Source organism: Solanum dulcamara, chromosome 7, assembly GCF_947179165.1.
Source record: "Solanum dulcamara chromosome 7, daSolDulc1.2, whole genome shotgun sequence".
Lineage (NCBI taxonomy): Eukaryota > Viridiplantae > Streptophyta > Magnoliopsida > Solanales > Solanaceae > Solanum > Solanum dulcamara.
Genome location: NC_077243.1, coordinates 1,170,679 through 1,195,379, shown reverse-complemented (window position 1 = coordinate 1,195,379; position 24,701 = coordinate 1,170,679). Strand labels below are relative to the sequence as shown.

The 24,701-nt window shown below is 34.9% G+C and overlaps 3 protein-coding genes across 6 annotated transcripts; all 3 read left to right on the top strand.

Annotated features, from left to right (window-relative positions):
* Nucleotides 1–1,579: 1,579 nt before the first annotated feature.
* On the top strand, nucleotides 1,580–5,912 carry LOC129896335 (tRNA N(3)-methylcytidine methyltransferase trm141-like). Its single transcript, XM_055972202.1, has 9 exons — nucleotides 1,580–1,893; nucleotides 2,174–2,263; nucleotides 2,342–2,446; nucleotides 3,453–3,560; nucleotides 3,710–3,781; nucleotides 3,888–3,938; nucleotides 4,672–4,734; nucleotides 4,823–4,947; nucleotides 5,374–5,912. The coding sequence occupies exons 1-9, from the start codon at nucleotides 1,702–1,704 to the stop codon at nucleotides 5,405–5,407; spliced, it is 840 nt and encodes a 279-aa protein (XP_055828177.1). The 5' UTR covers nucleotides 1,580–1,701; the 3' UTR covers nucleotides 5,408–5,912.
* A 3,457-nt stretch (nucleotides 5,913–9,369) lies between these two features.
* Nucleotides 9,370–16,129, top strand: LOC129896688 (protein phosphatase 2C 16). 4 transcript variants are annotated; one of them, XM_055972627.1, is made up of 5 exons: nucleotides 9,370–9,586; nucleotides 10,749–11,452; nucleotides 11,746–12,105; nucleotides 12,249–12,354; nucleotides 15,533–16,129. In XM_055972627.1, exons 2-5 carry the CDS (start codon nucleotides 10,808–10,810, stop codon nucleotides 15,865–15,867), a joined length of 1,446 nt encoding a protein of 481 aa, XP_055828602.1. In that variant the 5' UTR covers nucleotides 9,370–9,586; nucleotides 10,749–10,807; the 3' UTR covers nucleotides 15,868–16,129. The 4 variants fall into 4 exon arrangements, with proteins under 4 accessions (XP_055828602.1, XP_055828600.1, XP_055828601.1 ...); XM_055972625.1 differs by lacking the exon at nucleotides 9,370–9,586 and adding an exon at nucleotides 9,592–9,699 and having other exon boundaries at nucleotides 10,607–11,452; XM_055972626.1 differs by lacking the exon at nucleotides 9,370–9,586 and adding an exon at nucleotides 9,593–9,699.
* A 1,993-nt stretch (nucleotides 16,130–18,122) lies between these two features.
* LOC129896403 (formin-like protein 20) lies at nucleotides 18,123–20,567 on the top strand. Its single transcript, XM_055972292.1, has one exon. It carries the CDS (start codon nucleotides 18,372–18,374, stop codon nucleotides 20,124–20,126), a length of 1,755 nt encoding a protein of 584 aa, XP_055828267.1. The 5' UTR covers nucleotides 18,123–18,371; the 3' UTR covers nucleotides 20,127–20,567.
* The last annotated feature ends 4,134 nt before the right edge of the window (nucleotides 20,568–24,701 follow it).

Below are 24,701 nucleotides of genomic sequence, written 5' to 3'. Positions count from 1 at the left end.
ATTTAATTTGGTATGGTTTGGTATTTTGAAGTTTGGTTTCGATATTTTGCAGTATAGTAAATCGGTAATCAGAGTTTGTTCAATTTTGATTAATCTATATTCGTATAATAGAGTATTAAGACTTCCACAATTCAAAAAAAGATCTCAATTGTATTGTACTAACACATTACACGTGTAGAAATATATATATTCAAAAGAAAGTACAAACAACTTCTTTTCTTAATCAATTACATTTATTATATATTTCAACAAAATAGAGTAGTTAACGTTTCGACTTTTAAACATATAGTTTGTACTAATATGAGGTTGCATATTTGCATATTTTAATAATTTTAAACAGCCGTCCTACCTTGGTAGGAGTAAGGTCTGCGTACACTCTATCCTCCCCAGACCCCACGTTGTGGGATTTCCCTGGGTTGTTGTTGTTGTTGTTGTATATGTTATTTATATAACTGTATACTTCGGTATGGTATTCGATATTTCGATTTATTAATTTTAAATATCAAATACCGTATCGAATACCAAAAAAAATTAAAAAGTATACCATATCATATACCATACCAAATACCATAATAATAAAATCACGGTATTAAAAAATTTCCGTATGATATGGTAATTCGGTATATACCACATCATGCCCATCCCTAGGCAAGGGAGTTCATTTGCATTGCATATTTAAGGTTAAAATTAAAGATTGATGGAAAGTATTTGAAAAGACTTGTAAAGCAATTTGCTTAAGCAATTATCAGATTGGTCCTTGAAGGATATGATCTTTCCTCCTTGACTTCCGTTTTGGAATATTTTTATCCGAGATTAGAACGACCTAAGTTATAAGGGAGGAGAGAGGTGAACCAACTTCGACTACTCTCAGACTATATTTCACAATGAACAAAATGAGGAGGACTATTGATCGAAATGAAAGATGTTGGAATGCCCGAATTATGTTTTCGGTATATATAGTATATTTTGAATCATCTTGATTTTTTGTGTGTTCATTTCTTCATATTTTAAAAACCTTAATAAGATTTTTTATTTTGCCACTGTACATTATAAAACTCTGTAAAGATTAGTACGACTAACAAAGCATTTCGTGTTAGCAAAATCTAAAAAAGAGTAGCATTTTAAGAATGTGATGTAAACCGTCTACTATAACACAAACATTATAATACTTTGTAATTCTTTTTAGAAAAGAAATTCATTAGGTAGGAAATTGGTGAAGGAAAAAATGTGGTGATAAAAATCAAATTCAAACGTATTGTGTAGTTCTCCCGATACTATTAAAGTATAAACCCCGATGATAATTACTATGACTTTGAACAAAATATGTTCTTTGAGTTTTCATCTTAAAAACATTTTTGATTTTCAATTAATTAAGAAAAATAAGACATGATAAATTAAATGAACAAAAATCATTCATTACTGCAAGTATAGTGGTCGAAATTGAAAGTATTTCTTTTAAGTTTTTCTGTATGTTTTGTTGGTTACAATTGGATGAACATTTTATGTAAAGTGTGTCTTTTAAGGATGAGATTAGACAAATCAAAGACTCAAAGGAGTTTTAGGTTAAAAAAATGACAGCTGTCACAGTCCTACGTGGCCGTTTTCAGTGCCGTCTCACGTATACGCCGTCGTTTTACCTTACTTCATCCAAAATCTCCTAACAACCAACCGTAAGCGTGGGGGATTTGGGAGGCATAAAATATGCATGCAGCCGGTGCTCCTCCGGTTACGGTGTCGCCGGTGAAGTGGCCAGTTAATTCAACTCCACGTGTCGGCCGGAGATATTTGACTATTCGATTTCGGACTTCATTATACGGTGACAGAGAAAACCATCATTACAGCAGAAGGTCTCAACAGTACTGGGATAAGTTCTACAAGCTCCACAAAAACAAGGTAAAAAACTCCGGCCTTGTCCGAAAAAGTTTAAAAAGAAATTCAAATCTTCGATTTTATCCTGCCATATATTGTTGAATTCTGAAGGAGAGTTTTGGCATAAAGTTGTTGTCATGTATACGAGAGGTTGCGGGTCCAGGTAATTAGCCTCTTGCAGAAATGCAGGTAATTCTACATAGAATAGATCCTTGTAGTTTGTCCCTTTCCTGGACCCTGTGCGTGCATCGTGCTGCGCTTTTATACTGTTGAATTCAGTTACGAACATTTGTACATTGGGCAGTTTTTCAAGGACCGACACTACTTGGAGAAAGATTGGAGAAGATATTTTGATGATGAAATGGAATCTTCCAATGGGAAGGTTGTCTTAGAGGTAATTTCAGTGATGCTGTAAATGCATCTTCCTGTAGTAGTCACCTGAAGAGTATCAAAACTAAATAGATATTGACAGGTGGGCTGTGGAGCGGGGAATACGGTTTTTCCTCTCATCGCTACATTTCCAAAGCTCTATGTTCACGCCTGTGATTTCTCACCTACAGCAGTAACCCTCGTTAAGGTTTGTCAACTTTCTAATGTTATGCTGTCATCAACAGTAACTTAACTTAATCATAATATTCCCTAGATGTTGAACAAAGATACTTAAAGAATCAATTTTTAGCTACAAGTTATACAACAACAATACCAGTGTAATCCCACAAGTTCGATCTGGGGAGGGTGGTGTGTACGCTGTGTTACCCCTGGCTTTTAGCTACGAGATAGTATTTGGGAATTTTTTGGTATTTGCTCTGTCACTGTTTGACGGCTAAGGAGTCTTTCCAATAAGGTAGAAATCGTATGGCAATTGACAAATAATTGGATTTGGCATGACTCATCATCCGAAAAAGGAACTATAATTTAGTGCTGAAAGAATGAAGGTCCTCAATGGAACTCTATGTTGCTTAGCATGGATCATATCTAAATGCTCCTCTTTGGCGTAGAGGAATTTTTTCACATCTTTGGGATCTTTCATCTGCAACTTTCAGAATCATTACCAGAAGTAAAAGCATTTTACGTGTTATGGCTACTTCATGCCTGCTGCATTAGCTGTAATCTTGTTAGGATCTCAGTCAGTACCCTGTCCTTTTTATCTTAGATTAGCTGCTATATCAGTTTCTGTTCTCCGGTTTTTTTAGCTTCCATTAAATTAGTTTATTGGTTAAGATCAGCAAACTTAACATTTCATATCTTATTTATCACTTTGTCATTTGCATTTAAGTTTACAATATTTCACCTGCATTGCATTGTAGTCTGCTTAGGATCTCATTGAGCATCCATGACATTGTTCTCTTGATGACTCTCTGTTATATCAATTTTTATTCTTGAAATTTGTGAGCTTCCATTTGATTAATCTGTTATTTGCATTTTAAGTAATATGTCTGAGGAACTATGCTTGTTTTCTACTGTACGACAAACTCTGAGTATAATCCTTGCTTTTCTATGCCATGCTTGTGGCCTGAAGCTACTTATCCTATGTGATGGAGTCCTGTGCAAACTACTAAAGCTATTTATCATATATGATGCAGTCGCATGCAAATTACAATTCGGAAAAGATGAATGTCTTTGTCTGTGATGCCGCAAAGGATGATCTCTGCGTTAATGTCATGCCTTCTACTGTTGATGTTGTAACCTTGGTAAGTGAAGGTAGTAAGTAATAATAATCAAATTTGAATATGTTTGAAGTGCTAAAGCATAGTATTTCACCTAAAAGCAATTTAATGATCCATATCTCCTTCCTTTGGGAAATCATATGCCTACACGAACATCTAACTCCTTTAAGTAGATTTTTACATTGTCTGCAGTTTCACCATGTAAGATGGCTTCCATTCTGGAGAACTGTAAGCAAGTCCTAAAGGTAATACATGAGCTAAGGAGATGTCTTACCTCATTTTCCTTTTTGTTTCTCTATTATTTGATAATTTAATGGGTGTGCCATGCTACTGCGATCTCATTTTTTGCAGCCAAATGGTTACATTCTTTTACGAGATTATGCAGTTGGTGATTCTGCTCAGGTAAAGCGCTGTATGTGCAACCTTTGAATCTTCATATATACCTGATGCGAGAGAGTTCACCATGTCTAGCTTCCTTGTCTCAAACCAGAATTACATGCTTAACTTGAAATAGGTTGAACATATGAAACACATAAGACATGGCACATGATCAGCTCTGCTGGTCAGGGTTAGAAGTGGAAAGAAATTGTAGTTGGGGGAAATGGGGTCTCGCTTGTTTAGAAAAAACAATTTATTTTGCCAGGTGTCTAAAAGAGAGGAAATGGATATGTATAGTCATTCATCTTTTAAATTGTTGAAAGGCTGAAGATTACGTATTTCTTCACTGTTCTTCCAATTGCTCATTAGACAAAATAGAGAAAACATGTGATCTTTTTTAAGAACGTGTTACATGCTCACTGCCTTACTTGAACAGGAAGATACTGCTGCATACTCAGTACTTACTTATTTTCAGTTGGCAAAGAACATAAATCCTTCTCTTTTGTTTAGATTGGTGAAATGAAGAACTTTAGTGGAGCTTTACGTAATGACTTAGCTAAGAGAAAATCTGACTGAAGAGTGTTCTGTATGGGCTGTTTTCATTCTGAAAATGAAACAGCTTCACATAGACATCATTAAGTTCTGAACATTTTTATCTTTGGCTTGACCCCTTTTTCTGTTACAAGTTTTTTGCTTGCTAGAAATCTGGAACTGTAAGCAAATTTTTGGCATGGAATTTACACTACGAATGTTTCAGGTGAAACTGCATGACAGAAACCAGATGATTAGTGAGAATTTTTATTTTCGGGGGGACGGAACTGTAAGTATTTTTCCCGGGTTTGTTGAGTTATACGTGATGTCCCACTCTTATATCAACTTTAATCAAATCCTTATGATTATGGTCTCAGTGTTCGTTTTACTTTTCCGAGACTTACACATCAACCTTGTTTCAAAGAGCTGGTTTTGCAATTCTGGATGTTAACACATACTGCAAGGAAATTACGAATCATTCTCGGAATATTACCATGCAGCGGTATTTCTCTTGATTCCTTTTCCTTGATCCAACTTATTTATGACTGACTGAACTATCATCTATGAAAAGGGAACATGATTTCTTTAATCAACAAATCCTTGTAGTCATCAGTTTTCCTGGATAAGCTCATTTACTTCAATAGATCTTTGTTCTAATAACATCTACTGATGTCGGACATGAATACCTACTTAGGAGTTAGGGAGGAAATGTAAGATGAACGGAACATAGAAAAGCGTTTCTTTGGTATCAGACTATCAGTATATTGATATACTCAACTTGTTTTTGATCTGTTGAATGCTCTACCACCTCCTGAAACTTTTGTATTTCATAAAAAATATATATATTAGAATTTAAGGCCTCTATTCAGATTTGGCTTTAGGCCACCAATTTATTTGAGCTGCCCCTGACTTGACTCCATATGCTTAGGCGTTGGATACGTGGCATATTTGGTGGTTCATGATTACAAGTTCTTTTCTCCTCTTTCATCGTGGATTCAGAGTCGATAATCCAAAAATTAGATGATGGCATGCCATTTGAACCCTAAACCCTGAACTCTATTTTCCTCTATCTCCGGCTAGAAAAGAATGTATGCGTCAAACTTTGATGTCTCACTGGTTTAGATACGACGAGATATTCATCAAAGTTCGGGAATCTCAACTGGAATACCTCACTGCACCCGTACCGATTATGAGCCACATTCAGCGAAGAGTTTCTAGTCGCGGTGGAATAGATTCAAGCGTCCGGGCCAATAGATCCACAGCAAATAGGCGTGCAAAATCAATAGGTGCAGGAGTTGCAATTGTATTGCATGTAGTGCAGGGATGAGGCTGTTGAAGCTGGGAGGATATACTTGACAAGTTAGCACCTGAAGTCGAGATGCAGTGATGAATGGTGTATTTGGTACAATGGAAGTTATTTTCCTGGAAAATGTTTTCTGATTTTATTCAATAAAATATTAGTACTTATATACTTAGAAGATTATTCAACGTCTTTGTATCTTCTATACTTTTGCAGAACTATATATATAACCAACTAATAATCTTGTTTCATTTTCTCCTATAGGCTATAGCTCCTACAAAACGGGAGGAGGGGGAAAAAACACAATTCTTTAACGTGGTTGTAGTGTTTGATATGAAAATTAATTTTGTAAAATATTTTGTCTTTTAAAAGTTTAGGTCTATCAAAAATATCTCGGAAAGATAAGATAAGATTTGTTGTTTTGTCTTACAAAAGTAATTTTTTGAATCTATTCCAGAATTTGGATTAAACATAAAAATCCTGACACATGGCAATCATGTAATAGCAGTTGATGATAAAGATAAGTGATACTTTCTTTATTTTAATTTATTTTTTCTAATTTGTTTTAATCCGTAAAAAATGTTTTTTATTTTATAATTTTATAATTTTAATTTATCACGTGATATGTTTAAAATTATAAAATAAAAAGATATTTTGGTACATTTTATATATTTTTAGTTTAAACTTATAAAATTAATTATTTTTTTTAAGTAAAATTAAAATTAGATAGATAAATTGAAATGTGAGAGTAATATTTTTAGTTATTCGATGATGAAAATAGTGTGTACATGTTTATTGAAATAAATTTGTAAGAAGTAAAAAAAAATAGAAAAAATTATGACTTTCTTTTCTTCCACAGTCCATCGTGTTACCTTTTTTAGGAAAAGAAAACTAGTACACCTAACTTTTCACCCTCTAAAAGTAATCAAATATTTTTAAAAATTATATTTGATCAAGATACCAAACACCCAAATAGTGCGGTAATCCTAATCTATAAAAGTGGACAAATGGTGAAAGCACATGTAATGAAAAAATTAATACCACTATGTCACATCAACAAAGATACAACGAAGTAATAAATATATATATTTTTAATTAAAGATTTCAAATTTAAATATTAAAAATAAAATTACTTTCAATAAATAATACGTTATTTTAAAAATAAACTTTTTAACGTAAATTTAAATTAATCGAACTCCAAAATATGTATCGGATAATAGTGCCACCAAACTTGGTTATTGACCTACCATCTTTAATCCAAAAGCCATTATTTATTAAGCCAAGCAAAGTAAAACCTACTCTTTGCTTCCTTGTCGAATTTCTATTGGATTCTTTAAAAAAATAGCCTTTTTTTCTCTTTATGTAATCAATTCTTTGATTGTAACCTTTGACGTGTTATGTTTATAACGCTTTTGTTATTTCTCTTTATTTCCAAAGTTTATTTTTATATTTCTTTGGCCAATCTTATAGAGCCATCAATTCAATTCTTACACGTTAATCTTACATTTTTTAGAAAAGAAAAATCCAGAACATAGACAATTACGAAGTCTTTTTAAAAAAATGAAATTAAATGAAATCGATTACGTATATAACTTGACTTCACCACACTGACTTGTCTCTTCCTCGTCTTTTCTTGTTTTCTTACTCCGTGTTTTAATTTATTTATCTGATTTGAACTTAGCATGAAATTTAAAAAATTAAAAAGAATTTTAAATTTTTTGATTTAAAACTAAAAAATTATATAAAAAATGCATTAAAATGTCATTTAATCTTATAATATTAAACATGTCATATGAAAAGTTAGAATTAAAGAATTATAAAAAAAAATAGAATAAAAAATGAAGCAACATAAATAAATTGAAAAGAAGAGATCATAATATTCTGATATTGATTGTTAGGTGGGGTGGATGGATCTTGAGTTATTTGTTGTGGAACAGTATGAAACAAAAGGAAAATATATAAAAAAACATTGCTTATGGTAATTTTATGTAATTATAAGAATCTCTTTGTACTTTTATAATATACAATTACTTGGAGTATAATTAATAAAATCTCTACTAACATATATGGAAAAATAATTTTTTTTTGTATGGAATAAATCTGTACTAATCAGGTATATCATGTTCATAAACCTCCTCCATCTAGTCCTTGTTCATTACCTAATATTGGGGCAAGCTTGCAATGATCTTCAAGATATTCATAATTTTTCTACCCTTTAAATAAATCCCTATGAAGAAAGAAGACGTCTCATCTTCACTTATAAAATACAACTCTATTTCAAACTCTGAAATACAAATATCGAGTATAAGATATCTTTATTATTTTTTGCTCTAGTTTATACTTATTTCGATTCTTATTCTTGTTCTTGACGTAGTTCATATACTTTTATTTATTCTTGTTTTTATGGCTTGGACGAAAAAAAATAGGTTTGATCATTTTAATTCACTTGTCTTAAATCCCATTTCACAAATTGAATTGTTATTATATTACAAGCACATAATTTTTGAAGTAAATAATATTACTCCTAATTAATAATATGGGATTTTTTAGCAGAGGGTTTTGGATATGATTTGGTTGATATTAGGAAGGAAAAAAAAAGAAGAAGAGTACTAATGCTTGAAGATATTTGGAAATTGAACATATTCTTCTACATGAAAATAAAAGTTATGTGAGTGAAAGTTTTAAAAACTTCTAAAATCTATTTTCCAGACTTCAAACTTTATATATTTCAAAGTTGATTGAAACAACAATTAGTTTGACAAATAAAAAGTCATTTAAAATAATTTTCAAATATTATTTCGAATATTCCAAATTTCAATATTTCCAAGTTTGGCTATTGTCCATCAATGTACATAGACAAATATTTTTTATTGCTTCATTATGTAATGCATGACAAAGTGCATAAAGTTGGCCTTACTATACATAGTTGGCATAAATTTGCACAAAAAGAGGTAAAAAGCAATAACCTTGTTTGAAATGTACCAAAAAAATAATATTCCTTTCATGTCAAACAATTTGTTTACGTACGATCTTTTTAGTCCGTTTAAAAATAGTTATTTTTTTCTTTTTAAATAATTTTTATTTTTTACACAACATATTTAATAACACATATTAAAAGATATTTGGTACATTTTATATATATTTAATTTAAGATCACAAAATTTAAAAATATTTTTTAATTTCATAAGTTTCGTACGAAATAAAATTAAGTCAAACAAATTGAAATAGAGAAAATAAAAATTATGATAGAGTGGTAAGTATTATTTTATCTTTAATTAAAAAATTCAAATGTGCATTTATATAAAATTTTTTTTGTTAGATAAGATTTTATCTATTTTAGTGTGAATTTGAACTTAGTCGCATTTGATATTGGGTAATGAATGAAAAAAAGAAAGAAACAAAAAAAAAGAGCTTGTTTTGAGGAAAAAAAGAGAGAGTAAATGCAATGTGTCAAATAATAAAGAATTGAAACATAGTGGAAAGCAACATATAACGCCAAAATACCTAATTTTTGAGCAATAAAAGGAGAAATGAAATGAAAAATGCAAAGGCAACAGACGTAGATAAGTAGTAAACCCCTTGAAAAGAAGTAAACACATGATAATTGACAGAAAAAACAATGGAGACATTATTTAGGTAATGACTGTCCTGCCAAGAAAGAACACGTGGTGTTCTTGAAAATGGTCCTCATGGAAAGTCCATGAACTCTCCCATTTTGTTTTTTTGTAATTAAGGGTAAGCACAAAACAATTCAAAGCATTTGTCTGTCAGCTAGCATTGATTGGAGTTAGATAATTGAATCTACACGTGTCCTCCTAAGGAGTGAGTGACTGCACCAAAGGTAAAATCTTTTCTCTCTCTCTCTCTCTCATGTGATGAAAAATAAAATAAAATCTTGACAAGGGGTGGTAGAGAGAGAGTCTGCAAGCTGTTTTGGTAAAAGGGTTCTTGTTGGTAAGCTTAATTTTTCACTGTTTTAGCTGAATTTAATGCAAATAGGACTGTTTTTTTTTTTTATGTTCTCGAATCATTTGTTGCTTAAAGATTCAATTTTTTTTTGTTGGGATTGGAGGGAGGATAGTATATTTTAGTAAATGACGTATATTTTGAGAGGTGGACATGAGTTGCCTCAGATCCATGAAACCCAAATTACATGTGGCAAAAAGGTTGTATCTTTTTAGGGTTTTCTTGTGATTCTTGATTAGTTGTCTGTTTTTTTGGCCCTTACTAGGTTCTTTTCCATGATTCTTGCTCTTTCCCTTCTTAAATTCATGGATAAGGGTTTGATTTTGTCGTTTTCCCCATTTTCTTGTGTATTTAAGGGTTGATGGTGGTGGAGATGGGATTTGCTCTTGTTAGTCTTGTTTCTTCTCTTGAAGAAAGATAATTGCATGATATTATTCTAGTTCTAGGTACAGGAAAGGACCCCCCACGTCTTCTCTGCCTAGAATTTGCCATCTATAGAAGTTTGGATCTGTTTATAGCAGCAGATCTCCTTCACATCCTTGTTTGTCTCACTTATCTGGAGCTTGTTCCACCTTTTGTTTGATGTTGGTAGTGGACCCTTTACTTCTTGTAGTGAGCTGTTGACTGAGATCTTCTTGCCTCATTCAATTTTTGTCTCTCCCCATTTTTGTGGATTCCTACATCATTCTTCTTGTGCTTTTACTTTAGCTGTCTTGCCCATTTTTGTGGATTCCTACCTCATTTCATTGTGGATTCAATTCAGCTATTTTACCGTACTTGTGAATTCCCTTCTAAAGCAGTCCTACTCTGTGAAACATAAAGCTTGGAACAATTTGTTGCTGGTAGTGCTGCACGGACTAACGCGGTTGACTCACTTGCATATTGTTTTCACTAGAAAGAATTAATGGAAGAGATGTCTCCAGCTGTTGCTGTTACACTCAGCTTAAGCAGCTCTATCTGTGATAACCCTGCAATTTCGAACCATGTAGAAATCACAAGGCTCAAATTACTGACTGACACAGCTAGCTTACTTTCAGATCCTGCATCTTTGTTGCATGCTGAGTCAAATACCAGTTGGGATGGAAATAGCAGCAGTATGAAAGTTGAGGTTGGTAGAGTTCCCTTGTTGACACTAGGAGAAAGCTCTGGAAAATGTAGTCTGCCGCAGACTGTATTGGGAGCTGAAAACAGCCTGATTGTTAGCAATAGCATCATTCAGGGAAGCGATGAAGATGAGATTTTATCTGTTGGAGAAGATCTATGTGGAATTAATGGCGAGGAGTCATTGCCACTGGGCGCTAGCTTACAGTTAAGCTTGCCAATTGCTGTTGAAATCGAGGGTATCGACAATGGACAAATAGTTGCCAAAGTCATAAGTTTGGAAGAAAGGAGTTTTGATAGAAAGGTCAGTAATACCATAGGTGCGCTCCCAGATGATGAAACTAATAGTGGCCCTACACTAAAGGCATCTGTAGTGGCCCTTCCATTGCCTAGTGAGAAGGAACCTGTCAAAGAAAGTGTCAAGAGTGTGTTTGAATTGGAATGTGTGCCACTCTGGGGTTCTGTGTCTATCTGTGGAAAGAGACTGGAGATGGAGGATGCTCTTATGGCTGTTCCTAATTTTATGAAAATTCCTATCAAGATGTTTATTGGTGATCGTGTAATTGATGGACTAAGTCAAAGTTTGAGTCACCTGACATCTCATTTTTATGGAGTATATGATGGTCATGGAGGATCTCAGGTATAATGATTCTTGTATGTTTTTCTCTTGATTAATTAGCCAAATAAGTAAATCAATTTTGCATAGATTATTTATACCGGAGCTTGCGATTACCTTGTATTGACTTCACCAACCATTTCTTCATCCCATGATATCAGCTGTGTAGTATTTCGTACATTCAGTAAAATCTATAAATGCAACCTAGTTCTAAAGTTTAATTTCCTGGAGTTTGTTCTAGCATCAGTTGAGCCCTGGTCAATGTCAACCCAACGACAACCAAGCTTATCATAACTGACTGCTGTTTCGTCATGCAGGTTGCGGATTATTGCCGTAAACGTGTTCATCTGGCATTAGTTGAGGAGTTAAAATTTCCCAAACATGATTTGGTGGATGGAAGTGCAAGGGATACCCGGCAGGTGCAGTGGGAGGAGGTCTTTACTAATTGCTTTCTCAAGGTTGACGATGAAGTTGGGGGGAAGGTGAACATAGATCTCTGTGATGACAACTTAATTACCTCTAGCTGCAACTCTGAGCCTATTGCCCCAGAAACTGTTGGGTCCACTGCGGTTGTAGCGGTGATTTGTTCATCTCATATTATAGTTGCTAACTGTGGGGATTCAAGAGCAGTCCTTTATCGTGGCAAAGAAGCAGTGGCACTGTCAGTCGATCACAAAGTAAGACACTCTTTAGCATCAACCTCCTGTCTCTCTTTTTGTTCTTCTTCTCTTTCTTTTTTTCACATGTGGCTAATTTTGGCAGGAAAGAATGCGGTTGATTCATTACCATCTCACTCTTTTACCTTATATTCTTTTACCAGCCAAGCAGAGAAGATGAGTATGCCAGAATTGAAGCATCTGGTGGCAAGGTCATTCAGTGGAATGGACATCGTGTATTTGGCGTTCTTGCAATGTCAAGATCTATTGGTTGGTGTACTAAAACCTTTCAGCTTGCATCTGTTGAATATTCTGTACTATATATTATGTTGTGCAATGGATTTGCTTGATACCTATTTTTTTTTTGTGGTAAAATGTATAACATTAGTTAATAGAAAATTTATGGCTTTATTATCCATCAAAAGAGAACCTGTGAGATCTTTAGGGAATGTACATCAGATGAGGTGTAGCTAATACTGATATTAAGCTATCATTGTCCAAGTTAGAATACAACTGCTAGTATAGAAGATGGTTTTCTCCATTCTCGCGTTACTTTAAGTTCAATGATTCCTAGGAATATTGGCTAATCCTCTTCACGTTAGTCTTGTCTTGGAAGATTTTTATGCCCTTAGAAAATGTTGAGAAATTCAAGTGTCATGAGAACTTGATTTTTTTATATATTGGATTAAGACACCTTTATCAAAGAATATTGGATTGAGACGGGATCTAGATTGGAAACATGAATAGTGAGAATTCATACAACCAAGCCCAACTTGATTTGAGATTGAGGCGTAGTTCTGGTATTGTTTTCCCTCCAAATTCGGACTTCGAACAAGCAGGATCCCATGAGGCAATTGCTGGGAACAACTCACTGAAACGTTTAACAATATAAATAGGCATTTCTTTGATTACCGACAGTTCAGTACTCTCCATGGTCAATAAAATCTAGGCAAGCCAAGCAGAGGTATCCTTCTACATCCTCTCTTTAGTCTTGCAAGTATATCTAGTTTGACTTTTTGGTCATATTAGTAATAAATCGAATCGAATACTGTAAGGGGCAGCCTTAGGTTTTACATGTTCTTCAGCATGTTTAATTCAGTGATATTCCCCTACATTTAAATCCTTATCTTACCTTTATATTACATTGTAGAGTTTAATAGAGACAAGGATCGAATTTTAAAGCAGAATAGGTAGTTGGTGTCATGTCAAATCAAGTATTAACTAGTTCCTCTCCGTTTCAATTTATGTGGTACCGTTTGACTTGACACAAAATTTAAGAAAGAAAGGAAGAGACTTGAAATTTATGGTCCAACCCACCTCTTGACAATTTATGTGGCTATAAATCATTTATTAGGGGTAAAAGGGGAATTTTAAAGTTGTTTTTAATTATGTACAGGTGACATTCTTTTGGTATGACCTAAAAAGAAAAGTGTATCACATAAATTGGAACAGAGAGAGTAAACATATAACAAGTAGAAGCATATGGCGATTATATTAGTTTAGTTCATTGGTTAGAGGGGAAATAATTTCCATTTAAATAAGGGTCAATTTTTTTTAGGAAGAACTATTAAGAATTTAAGATAAGTAAGGTTAGTCTTTTCTGGATGAGCTGCAACAACTATAGAGGTATCAAGCTTCTAAGCCATACTATGGAAGTGTGGGAAAGAGTGGTGGAGATGAGGGTGAGGAGAGGCGTGTCTATTTCAGAGAATCAGTTCGGATTTATGCTGGGATGCTCAACTACAAAAGTCATTCATCTTATGAGGAGACTGGTGGAGCAGTATAGGGAGAGGAAGAGGGACTTGCATATGGTATTCATCGACCTAGAAAAGGCTTACGATAAAGTTCCACGAGAGATATTATGGAGATGTTTGGAGGCTAAAGGTGTACCTGTGACGTACATTAGGGTGATCAAAGACATGTATGAGGGTTCCAAAAAGGGGGCTTAGAGCACTTTCCAGTTGTGATGGGGTTGCATCAAGGATTAACTCTTAGTCCGTTTTTATTTGCCTTGGTGATGGATGGATTGATGGGACAAATTCAAGGTGAGGTGCCATGGTGTATGCTTTTTGCGGATTACATAGTCCTGATCGATGAGACTCATAGCGGAGTTAACGCTAAGCTGGAGGATTGGAGACATGCCTTGGAGTCTAAAGGGTTTAAGCTGAGTAGGACCAAGACAGAGTACTTAGAGTGCAAGTTCAGTGAGACACCTTAGGAGGTTGGCGCGGAAGTTAGGCTTGGTGACCAGGCCATCCAAAAGAAAAGTAGTTTCAAGTACCTTGGGTCTATCATGCAAGTCAGCGGGGAGATTGACGATGATGTCACACATCGTATTAGGGCAGGATGGATGAAATGGAGGCTCGCTTTCGGTGTGCTATGTGACAAGAAGGTGCCACCACAACTTAAGGGCATGTTCTACAAGTGGTGGTTAAACCGACTATGTTATATGGGGCGGAGTGTTGGTCAGTTAAGGCCTCTCACGTTCAAAAGATGAAAGTTGCCGAGATGAGAATGTTGAGATGGATGTGTGGGCATACCAGGAGAGACAAGATTAGAAATGAGGCTATTTGGGATAAGGTAGGAGTGGCTCCGGTGAAAAACAAGATGCGGGAAATGCGACTGAGATGGTTTGGGCAAGTGAAGAGGAGAGACACAGATGCCCCAGTGCGGAGGTGTGAGAGGTTGGCCATGAATGGTTTCAGAAGAGGTAGGGGTAGGCCGAAGAAATATTGGAGAGAGGTGATTTGACAGGACATGACGCAGTTACAGTTTACTGAGGACATAACCTTAGATAAGAGGGTGTGGAGGACCCATATTAGGGTAGAAGGCTAGTACATAGTCTCGTTATTCTTCCGTATTAGTAGGCGCATTAGCACACTGCAATTTCTTGTGCTCTGATTTCTATTATTATCTATTACTTGCTGTACTTTGATTACTCTATTTTTTCTGTGTCGCTTTCGTTATTTGCTTTCTCATATCGCTTTGAACTTCTTAGCTTTATCTGACCTCTTTTTATGCTTTTATGCTTCTATTGAACCGAGGGTTTCTGAAAAACAGCCGTCCTACTTTGGTAAGAATAAGGTGTGCGTACACTTTACCCTCCCCAGATCTCACGTTGTGGGATTTCACTGGGTTGTTGTTGTTGTTGTAAGGTTAGTCTTTTCTGGATGGGAGAGAGTATAACATTATATGACCTAGGATGCATTTTATCTGTTTGTTTTATCCATGAATTTCCTACACTCCTTGTTGTGTTCTCTCAGCTCTTATTTATCGTCTATCTTAAGTGCCTCGCCTTCAGTACTTTTATCTGATTTGTCTGCAACTGCCATTGTTCATGTATTGATGTGGTGTCGATTTCCCAATAGTGTTCGGATAGATGAAAGGTTAAATACTACATGCTTTACTGTTCTTTCTATTGTTTATTCATGTATCCCATTATCCTCAGGTGACAGATATTTGAAACCATGGATTATACCCGAACCAGAAGTTATGTTTGTACCACGTGCTAGAGAAGATGAGTGCCTAGTTTTAGCCAGTGACGGGTTGTGGGATGTGGTGACAAACGAGGAAGCTTGTGAAGTGGCTAGACGACGAATTCTACTGTGGCACAAAAGGAATGGGACTAACCCTCTGCCGGAAAGGGGCCACGGAGTGGATCCTGCTGCACAAGCAGCAGCAGAGTATCTTTCATCGATGGCTCTTCAAAAAGGTAGCAAAGACAACATTTCTGTGATTGTGGTGGACCTTAAAGCTCACAGGAAGTTCAAGAGCAAAAGTTAGAGACATGACATGTTCACCCACATTTGGTTTAGTATAAATCTGTACACGGCGACGGGTATAAATCTCATTATTACATAACTCAGTCCATTCATTTTTCCTATGGGCATAAGGTGTGTATGAGAATAGTATTTTAGCAATGTATTAGAGAAAAAGAACAGTTTAACAAATGACGTTCATCCAAATTTTTGTTGTTGTTGCGCCAGAAAATGGCTATGTAAATTGAGCATGTTGCAGCAAATATCGGAGGTACAATTTCTTAGTTCTGCAGTTGTTTAGTAGTAAATGGTATAATAGCAAAGCCACAACTTGGGGCAGTTGTATGTGAAGAACAATACACAATTTCTTTCTACAATACAACCCTATTGGTTACTAGAAACTCTTGATTTAGTTGTGCACTTTGGGTCGCATGAGATCTACGTGAATGAAGGTCGAATTCATTAAGGAGAAAGGGTGTGCGTTAAAGCTAGTCGCGATATAAGTCTAATTTAATTAATTCAGTACTTAAGGTCTTATCTCTTTCTGGAGCAGGTTCTTTGATTTAAACGAATATAAATGAATAGAGTTAAATAAACGGGTCATTAATTATTCAAACATTCATGATTACCAAGATAGAGAAATTTAAAAACAGAATAAACTTTACATTATGACCCATAAAAATGTTGGACCACAATCCATAAAAATAAAGCTTTTCTTGTTTAAATTTTGTGATTTCAAAAGGTATTTTTTCTTAGCTGTTCAAAATTGACTCGTAAAACTTAATCAACTAAATTTTCTATAAATCCATATACTATAAAGTTTTTTTTAGTCTCGTGGTGTACAAAAAAGGGGGAAAAAGGACTCCGACAAATGACTATAACAAGTCATTACAAATCAATCAACTTGTATTATTAATCAAGTTTTTATATAAGTAGGAACTGTGCAATGCACTCAATATGTGGGCCATAAATATAATTTTAATTTTTCTCATGTCAATACGATGAAAAATTATATTTTAAAATATTTATCAAAATTAACATAATTTGAATCTAAAAAATTAAAAATAAGATATAAATTTGGAGTATTGGTAAGAGGGGAATAACACATTGCAAACAGAAGGCTGTTGAAACCGTCAAACTTCAATAGTATAGCTTCTGTTGGAAGTTTCCAAAGGCTTGTTTTGGCATGAATTATTGTACTATATTTATAGCGCTATGTAGTTCAAGGTTGATATGATATTGGTGGATCAATTAATGTAACTTGTAAGGTACAATAGTTATTAGAAAATGTTCAAGTTAAGTTTAATGAGAGGAATGAAAGTGATTGACGCAAGAGTTCCTATGAGTGTTTCAGTCGAAATTTTTTTTAATGAAATTTAAATTTTATATATATATATTAAAAATTTATTAAATACTGAATTGATCATAGAGATGCTTTTGAGACATATAAAACACAAAAATTGGAGCGTAGTTGATGAAGACGTGGGATGTCATTATCACACGATATTTACGTTGCTCATTTTTTCTTCTTTCTTCACTTGAAATACGGTATCTGAGCTGGTGCATGCTTTTGCACCTTGTCTTAGGGCTGGAAGCAAGGTTTCAAGTCTCAACAACTTTCAAACTCTTACCAACATATGGTATAGTGAAATGGTAATGGTTCTTCCATCTTTATTCTCTAGTCTCGAGTTTGAGTTTTGAAAATGTTTTTTTTTAATATAGAACGTTAAAATTACTAGTAATAAATTTTTTTAGCACACGAATTTAAATTAATCAGATAAAAAGATATTCTAAATTCTTACGATCAATTACACATGGCCGTGGTTTTGACTTTTGATGAGTGGATGGATCATGGATCTTTACTTGGTGCTAGCTAAAGCTAGAATGCTTGCTAGTTAATTGTTTTATATGAAGGATTCAAGAGCTTGAAAATGACTTCAATATCTGGATCCAATTAGGCTATGAAGAAGGGGCTAACATAGAATAGAGGCTATATAAGTTTTGAATCCAGTAGCTTCGAATCAAACTCTATATATATAGTTAAAAAATTATTATTAATTTTTTAATATATCCTGGCCTTTGAGCAATTTGTATGTTGTCCGTAACAAGGGTCATAATATATCCATCCTTAAACGTTATCAAAGTTCATATTATTGGTTCAAAGATACTTTAATTACAAAGTACGCGGTATTCATATTTGATCATAGGTTGTCATTCTTAGCAAAGCATGTGAAAAATCCCAACTCTTGCATCATACACTTATAATTTCACTATTTAATTAAAAAATGACTTTTCAATATTCCCCACAACTGCTCCATTTCCAACCCCACAAGTAATCTTACAACTCCCAAATCCATAAACTTTATATTATAAATATATATTACAAACTACAAAGTTCTTAATTTTATCCATCCAACAAAAATTGTCAAACCCAAAGTCTTAAAACAAAGCAAATACAATACAATACAACAAGAACAAAACAAAGACCAAACCAAGTGTGACCAAAAGAGCTTCTTTTAGCCTAAATCAATGGCAGATGATGGGGAAAACATGACCCCATTTTGGCTACAAAACACCACCGATCTCCGGCGTACAGAGAGGCTACGCCACCGGGTGTCGTCTCTCTTCTTTAACGCCGGACTTTTGCTCATTATTCTACTGGTAACGGCGGGTTTCTTCTTAGTTTTTATAGTTCCTTCGACTCTGTCTATATTTAAACCAAACAATGTAAAGAAAAGCTGGGATTCTGTTAATGTAATATTGGTTCTAGTTGCTGTGATTTTTGGTTTTCTCAGCAGAAACAAGAATGAAGATAATCAACAAACAACTTCTCCAATTAACAGAAACCAAATTCAGAAATCGAATCCATCAACACCAAATAGTCGATGGTTTAGTGAAATTGGAAATCCGAATCCAAATCCAACAACACCACGTACATGGTTCGATAATGGAGACCGGAATACCTTTAGCAGTAATGGTGGTGGTGGTGGCGGATTGAGGAGGAGTGTTAGTTCATACCCTGATTTGTGTGAAGTGTCGCCGCGGTGGATCTCGGCAGAAGATCATTGGAGGTTCTACGATGATACTCATGTTGATAGTTATCGATTTTCCGATCCCGGTCAACTTAATCGCCGTCGTAGCTGGAGGGAAGTTGATCCTTCTCTGGAACCTGAAATTAAAACTATTTATGAAGATCCTTTAGGATCCAATAATGTTCCTATATTTACTCCAGCATCTTCAATTCCGCCGCCGATCTCACCGCCGTCACCTCTGTCTTTCCCTCTGCTAGCTCCGGCACCAGTATATGAGGAGAAAGTGAAGAGAGCATCTCATAGTGTTTCGCGTAAAACGGAGAGAGCAAGCAAGAGGAGGGAAAGGGAAGATCATGAACGAGAAGTAAATAAAGTTATTATGGCACCGGCGACGCTTCCTCCACCACCACCACCTCCACCTCCGCCGCCGCAGCCATTGCCACAATACGTAGAGCAGAGGAGCAGTAAAAGCGATCGGAAAAGAGGTGGTGCAAGTGCTACAAAGGAGTTTATTAACTCTTTATATCACAAAAAGAAGAGAAAAAATAGATCAAAAAGTGTTGATAATTTTGATGCTCTTCTCCACAAATCAGAACCTCCTCCACTCCATTACCAACACCCGGCATCAGCCACTCCACCACCACCACCACCTCCTCCGCCACCGCCGCCACCTCCTTCTCTGTTTCAAAACTTGTTCACATCCAAAAAAGGCAGAAAAAAGAGAAATGCACCTCCACCACCACCACCACCTCCTCCGCCAGTCAAGGCGGTGCCGGTCAGGATATCTAGACCAAATACCCAAAATACCCCAATCACCAAAACTCCAACACCAAAGCCAGTGAAAATAAGAAGCTTCGACAGTGTGGAAGAAAACTCAAACAGCGGAGGAGAATCGCCGTTGATACCAATTCCACCACCACCTCCACCACCTCCGTTCTTCAGAAAACACGCCTGGAAATTCGTAGTACAAGGCGATTACGTGAGAATAGACAGCACCGTCAGTTCACGTTCTGGGTCGCCTGAACTTGAAGATATAGATTCAGCCGACAACACCCCGACGGCCGAATACGTCGGCGCCGGTGAACGGGCAGCGTCACCATTGTTCTGTCCAAGCCCAGATGTAAACACAAAAGCAGAAAACTTCATATCAAAGTTTAGAGCTGGATTAAAGCAAGAAAAAATCAACTCCTTCAACAAAAATGATCAAGGACGAAGCTTATCAAATCTAGGCCCAGGAGTAGGCCAGAGTTAGATAAAAAGTTTGATTCTTTTTCTTACCACATTGATTGATTTGTTGAAGTTTTCATTTAAACACTTTTGTTCATGATTGAGATTTGAGGTGTTTTTTCAAGTTGTACTACAATTGCATGTAGCAAGAGATTTAGTGCATGAATTGCATTTACTATATACAGTTATTAGTGTACAGAAAATGGAGAGCTAGTCAGAAAAAATGATTGCAGTAGAGAGTTCATTATAGGTTGAATATTTGTTAATTTTATGTTTTTTGTTCATTAAGTTATGCATGAAATGTGTGATTTTGAATAATCCATCCATGATGATGTATTTGATAAGAGGAAATAATATTCGATCTTCGATTGTGGAGATCTTTGTGTTAAGTGATAGCTGACTTGAATTTTCAAATTAGATATTTTTAAATAGGGTGTTTATATATATCAACACATTATATGATATACATTTATTGATTTGATGTAAACACACGAAGGAAGAAGCTATTTTCCATAACTTTGGGGCTAATTGCCATTTTATTTGGACTTTTAGTGTATGGGGGTAAATATTTACTAGCTACATCAAATAAAAAAAAATTAAAGTACACTATATTATAATCTTCATGATTGAGAGTAAGTCAAAATTAGACATGAATCTATTTTCCGGCTTATATATGGATTATTTCTTACCACATTGATTGATTAGTTAAAGTTTTCATGTTTCATTGTCATGCTTTCTTTTTATAATGATTGGGAATTGAGGGTGTTTTCCAAATTGCATGCACAGTGTTAGTGTACAGAAAACAGAGCTTGTCAAGAAAGGAGTTTGCAGCAAGGCGGAATTAGAAATTTTATCAAAGGGCATTACGATATAAAAAAAATAGATAAACATATAATGTTTATACATAAAATTAAAAATTTAACCTAGCTAAACAATGTAATTTTTAGTAGCATAAGGTGGATCTGCTACAGAGAGAGTTTCATCCTCTAATATATAACTTTTCTATTCAAATTCAAATTTAATTAAATTTTAATACAAATATCAATATCTGGTGGAAAATCAAAAAACATAGTTGGCTTCTATATATTTTCAATTAAAGAAAGAATGAATAACCCTTTATAATTCTAATTATAAAATTATATTGAGTATATTGTTTTCGACTTGCCGTAAAGAAGGGACACATTTTGGGCACAAATTGCCAATTCATTTGGATTTTAGGGGCATGGGACAGGCAGAAAGCTGTTGTTGAGTATTTGGTTGAAATGTGACGTTGACACACATTTGTAATTACATTAGCTAGCATTCACACATTTCATCCCTTCTGCAATGCTACGTTTGGATTTGTTAGGGCTGTGGCAACTTGAAATATTTCAAAAGATTATATTGGCCATAAAAAGAGGATTAGTGATAAGTTTCACAAACCTAGACACATGTCATAATCATATTGGTCAATTTTGAAGGTTAGAGACAAATCATAAAAATAAGAGTGACCTAATCTCATACACCTAATAAATATACCAAGAGTGAATCCAATTATCAGTAAATCATAATAGCTACCATCTTTTATACTTAGTTTTGTAATGAAGATATTGTATTGCACGCCTCAAGCCTTATTTGTACTTGTTCATTAACAACTAATACATTATTATTATTATTATACTAAAACAACAGTGAAAACATAACAAACAAGTGAATTACTAATACCACCATAAAGAAAAAAACATAGGACAAACAAAGTTCAAAACACACACAACACATGGTGATACAAGTATAGGAAATTAGGAGCTTTAACTGAAGTAGGGGCGGAGCAAGCTAGGTCCGTCACAATTAAGAAGTCAGAAAGCGTCAATTCTCATAGCGAGCTTATTCAATTAACACTTTCAACCTTTAATTACTTTGCTTTAATTTAGCAACGAGGAGGATTAGGGAGTCTGCATTTCTTAGGGAGCTGAATTGCGAGTTTAGGATCGATCCCCAAAGAAGGTAACAACTGGGAATTTTTGTAAGAGCAAAGGCAGTCCATGTCTGCATGCGACAGCGCGCTACAGCACTCGGCTGTAGGCGCTGTCGGATTGGGTGGTGTGACTGATGGTCTGCACGACATTAGTCCTTCACCCGACACGTTACATATTCCTTGAGCACGCGCTACCTCTATACTCGCACTGCTTAACACTATGGCAAACAAAGCCAATGATACAATTTTTTTGACAAAATAATAATGCTCCATCTTTTTTTCTTTCAATGTGTGTGTGTATGAAAGTGAATGAAATGAAGGGTTTATATAGTTAGATTGGATAGGTTGGAATTTAATGTGTGTGTGTGATTGGTTATTGGCCTGAATAGTGTAAGAATTGGGAATCCGTGAAAGTTCATTGTATTTACTTACTGGCAAAAGTGTGGGCGTCACGGACTCTGATTTTTGTGTGCAGTCAAGTTGCCATTCTCATTATTAAGTTTATTAAGTTGCATTGACCATTCATCCGTCCCAATTTACCATACTTCCTTACATATTGAGTGACCTGTTATAACTTGATATGAAATTTGAAAAAGTAAATAAAATTTTTATTTTTTTTTTAAAAATTGTCAAATATATCAAAATGTCTTTTTATCTTATGATCTTAATCATGTTAGGTGAAAACTGAAATTTAAAAAATTGCTAATAAAGGAGATGATCATTTTTTTAACAGACTAAAAAGAAAAGTAGGTCAAACAAATTGAAACGAAAAGTGTAATATGTTTGCTTATTGAGAATTTCAAAGTTAATTTAAATGATAAGCAAAAAAATATCACATAAATTGAGACAATGTGATAGTATGTTGATGATTTTCAGCATTCACTCAATCTCAAGTAGTCTCAAACAAATCCAATCAATTGAGTTTCAAGAAGCAACGGTAGACTTTTAGGTAACAGCCAAAACTGCTACTATAAGATAGATTTTCAAGTTTAGGGACTTCACAATCACGGGAATAGATTTGATTCGACTCTTTACCTGATATTCCACTGTCACGAGATGAATGAACATGCAGCTAGCTATATATGACGTTAACATGCATACTCAATTTGAATAAGGGAAGAGTCTAGATAAGATTGAAGCACCTTTTGACAGGAGAATCTTAATTGTTCAGCTGGTTACTTGCCAAGCGTTAAGCACTTTCCGATAAAGTCTAGTCTCTTATTTGTTGTGGTAATAAATAGTTGGGCAAAAAGCAAAAGAAAAAGCAGCGCATTCCTGTTGATCTACAATGTACATTTTTAGAATCGCACATTACCATTGGGGCCAAAACTAAAAGTAAATGGGACACACCATTAACACCTTGTGTAGTTGGGATCAGAGTTGGACAGGAGAGTGACTAATGCTTGGTCCCATTGTACAAAACAAGCTCTGTATTTACGCAGAGCGCAAAGGTATGCAAAGAAATAAACTCAAAATGGAACTTTGATCAAGTGAATTGAGAGTCATAACGTCTCGAGTTCAAATCTCAGCGAGGCAAAAACATTTGACGATTTCTTTCCATCTATTTAGGACACAGTTACCTGTGCTGCTAGAGGGTAGCAGGTAACCCATGAAATTATCAAGGTGCGAGCAAGATGGGTACACCACAATTATCAACCAAAAGAAGAACAAATGCAACTTTCTAGAAGTTATGCTTAGATCAAGAGAAAGAGCCTGATATCTGAAAGTTCTGCTGTTCTTATTGGTCATCCTTTCACTAAATGATAGCGAACCAGCATGCACTATCAAACTGCATTAACAGAATAGCGTTCGTGTTCGACACTAGAGTAATAGCCTTGTATCTCAAAGCTGATGCTTTGAAAGCAAAATAACAGAAAAAATTAATCCAACAACTATGTTGGATTAGAAATAGGTAGGAATGAAGGCAAACCAAAAAGTTATTTCAAGCTTCCAGAATGAGCTGCAAATCATTAAGCACCGCGCCCCATTAGCAACTGAAGATTGAAGGATAAAAATAAAGGGTCTACAGCATGGAGTGAGAACATCAGCTATTTTACTCATTCAGAAGTCATGCAAGCTGGGATTTGGATGTTTACCCTTCACCTGATCTCATTCTTTGTCAGCCTACACTCTCAGTCTATACTCCAGTGCACAACCCTAAAATTTTATCAAGTACACACATTCTTCATCCATGCTGTTGTAATTTGCAATGTTCAAAAACTTGCACAAAAGATATTCAGATGTAGTGGTTAGACCGATCTTACCAAATAGTCCACCATAATCTGAACTGAATTTAAAATGGAAAGGAAAATAGGCCTGAGTTGTCCACGAGGATCAAAATAACACCATGATATGGAAAGCTTTTATTTCTAACTTCCAGTCACAGGAAATAAACTTCCAGTCAGAGCTCATAATGATAGAATGTAACAATGCGTAAAAATAACTGGTCTACTGCACAGTACCCCATGACTGTCAAATGTGAGATAGGTTATATGATTGACTGTTACCCAAACATGAATTGCATCAAAACTAAATCCTAAAGATAATCAATATGGGTTAATGTTGTATACAATTTGACTTGTGGAGACCATCACCAGTCCAAATGTGTATCTTTAACATTCCCCAAACTACCATTATTAAACTCAG

Bases quoted from the DNA above. Each gene is read 5' to 3' on its own strand.
- LOC129896335 (XM_055972202.1), top strand. From the start codon at position 1,702: ATGCATGCAGCCGGTGCTCCTCCGGTTACGGTGTCGCCGGTGAAGTGG. The intron at 1,894-2,173 runs GTAAAAAACTCC...TACATTGGGCAG, and splicing joins ACAAGCTCCACAAAAACAAG to TTTTTCAAGGACCGACACTA. The intron at 2,264-2,341 runs GTAATTTCAGTG...AGATATTGACAG, and splicing joins ATGGGAAGGTTGTCTTAGAG to GTGGGCTGTGGAGCGGGGAA.
- LOC129896688 (XM_055972625.1), top strand. From the start codon at position 10,616: ATGGAAGAGATGTCTCCAGCTGTTGCTGTTACACTCAGCTTAAGCAGC. The intron at 12,106-12,248 runs GTAAGACACTCT...TTCTTTTACCAG, and splicing joins CACTGTCAGTCGATCACAAA to CCAAGCAGAGAAGATGAGTA. The intron at 12,355-15,532 runs GTTGGTGTACTA...CATTATCCTCAG, and splicing joins TGCAATGTCAAGATCTATTG to GTGACAGATATTTGAAACCA.
- LOC129896403 (XM_055972292.1), top strand. From the start codon at position 18,372: ATGGCAGATGATGGGGAAAACATGACCCCATTTTGGCTACAAAACACC.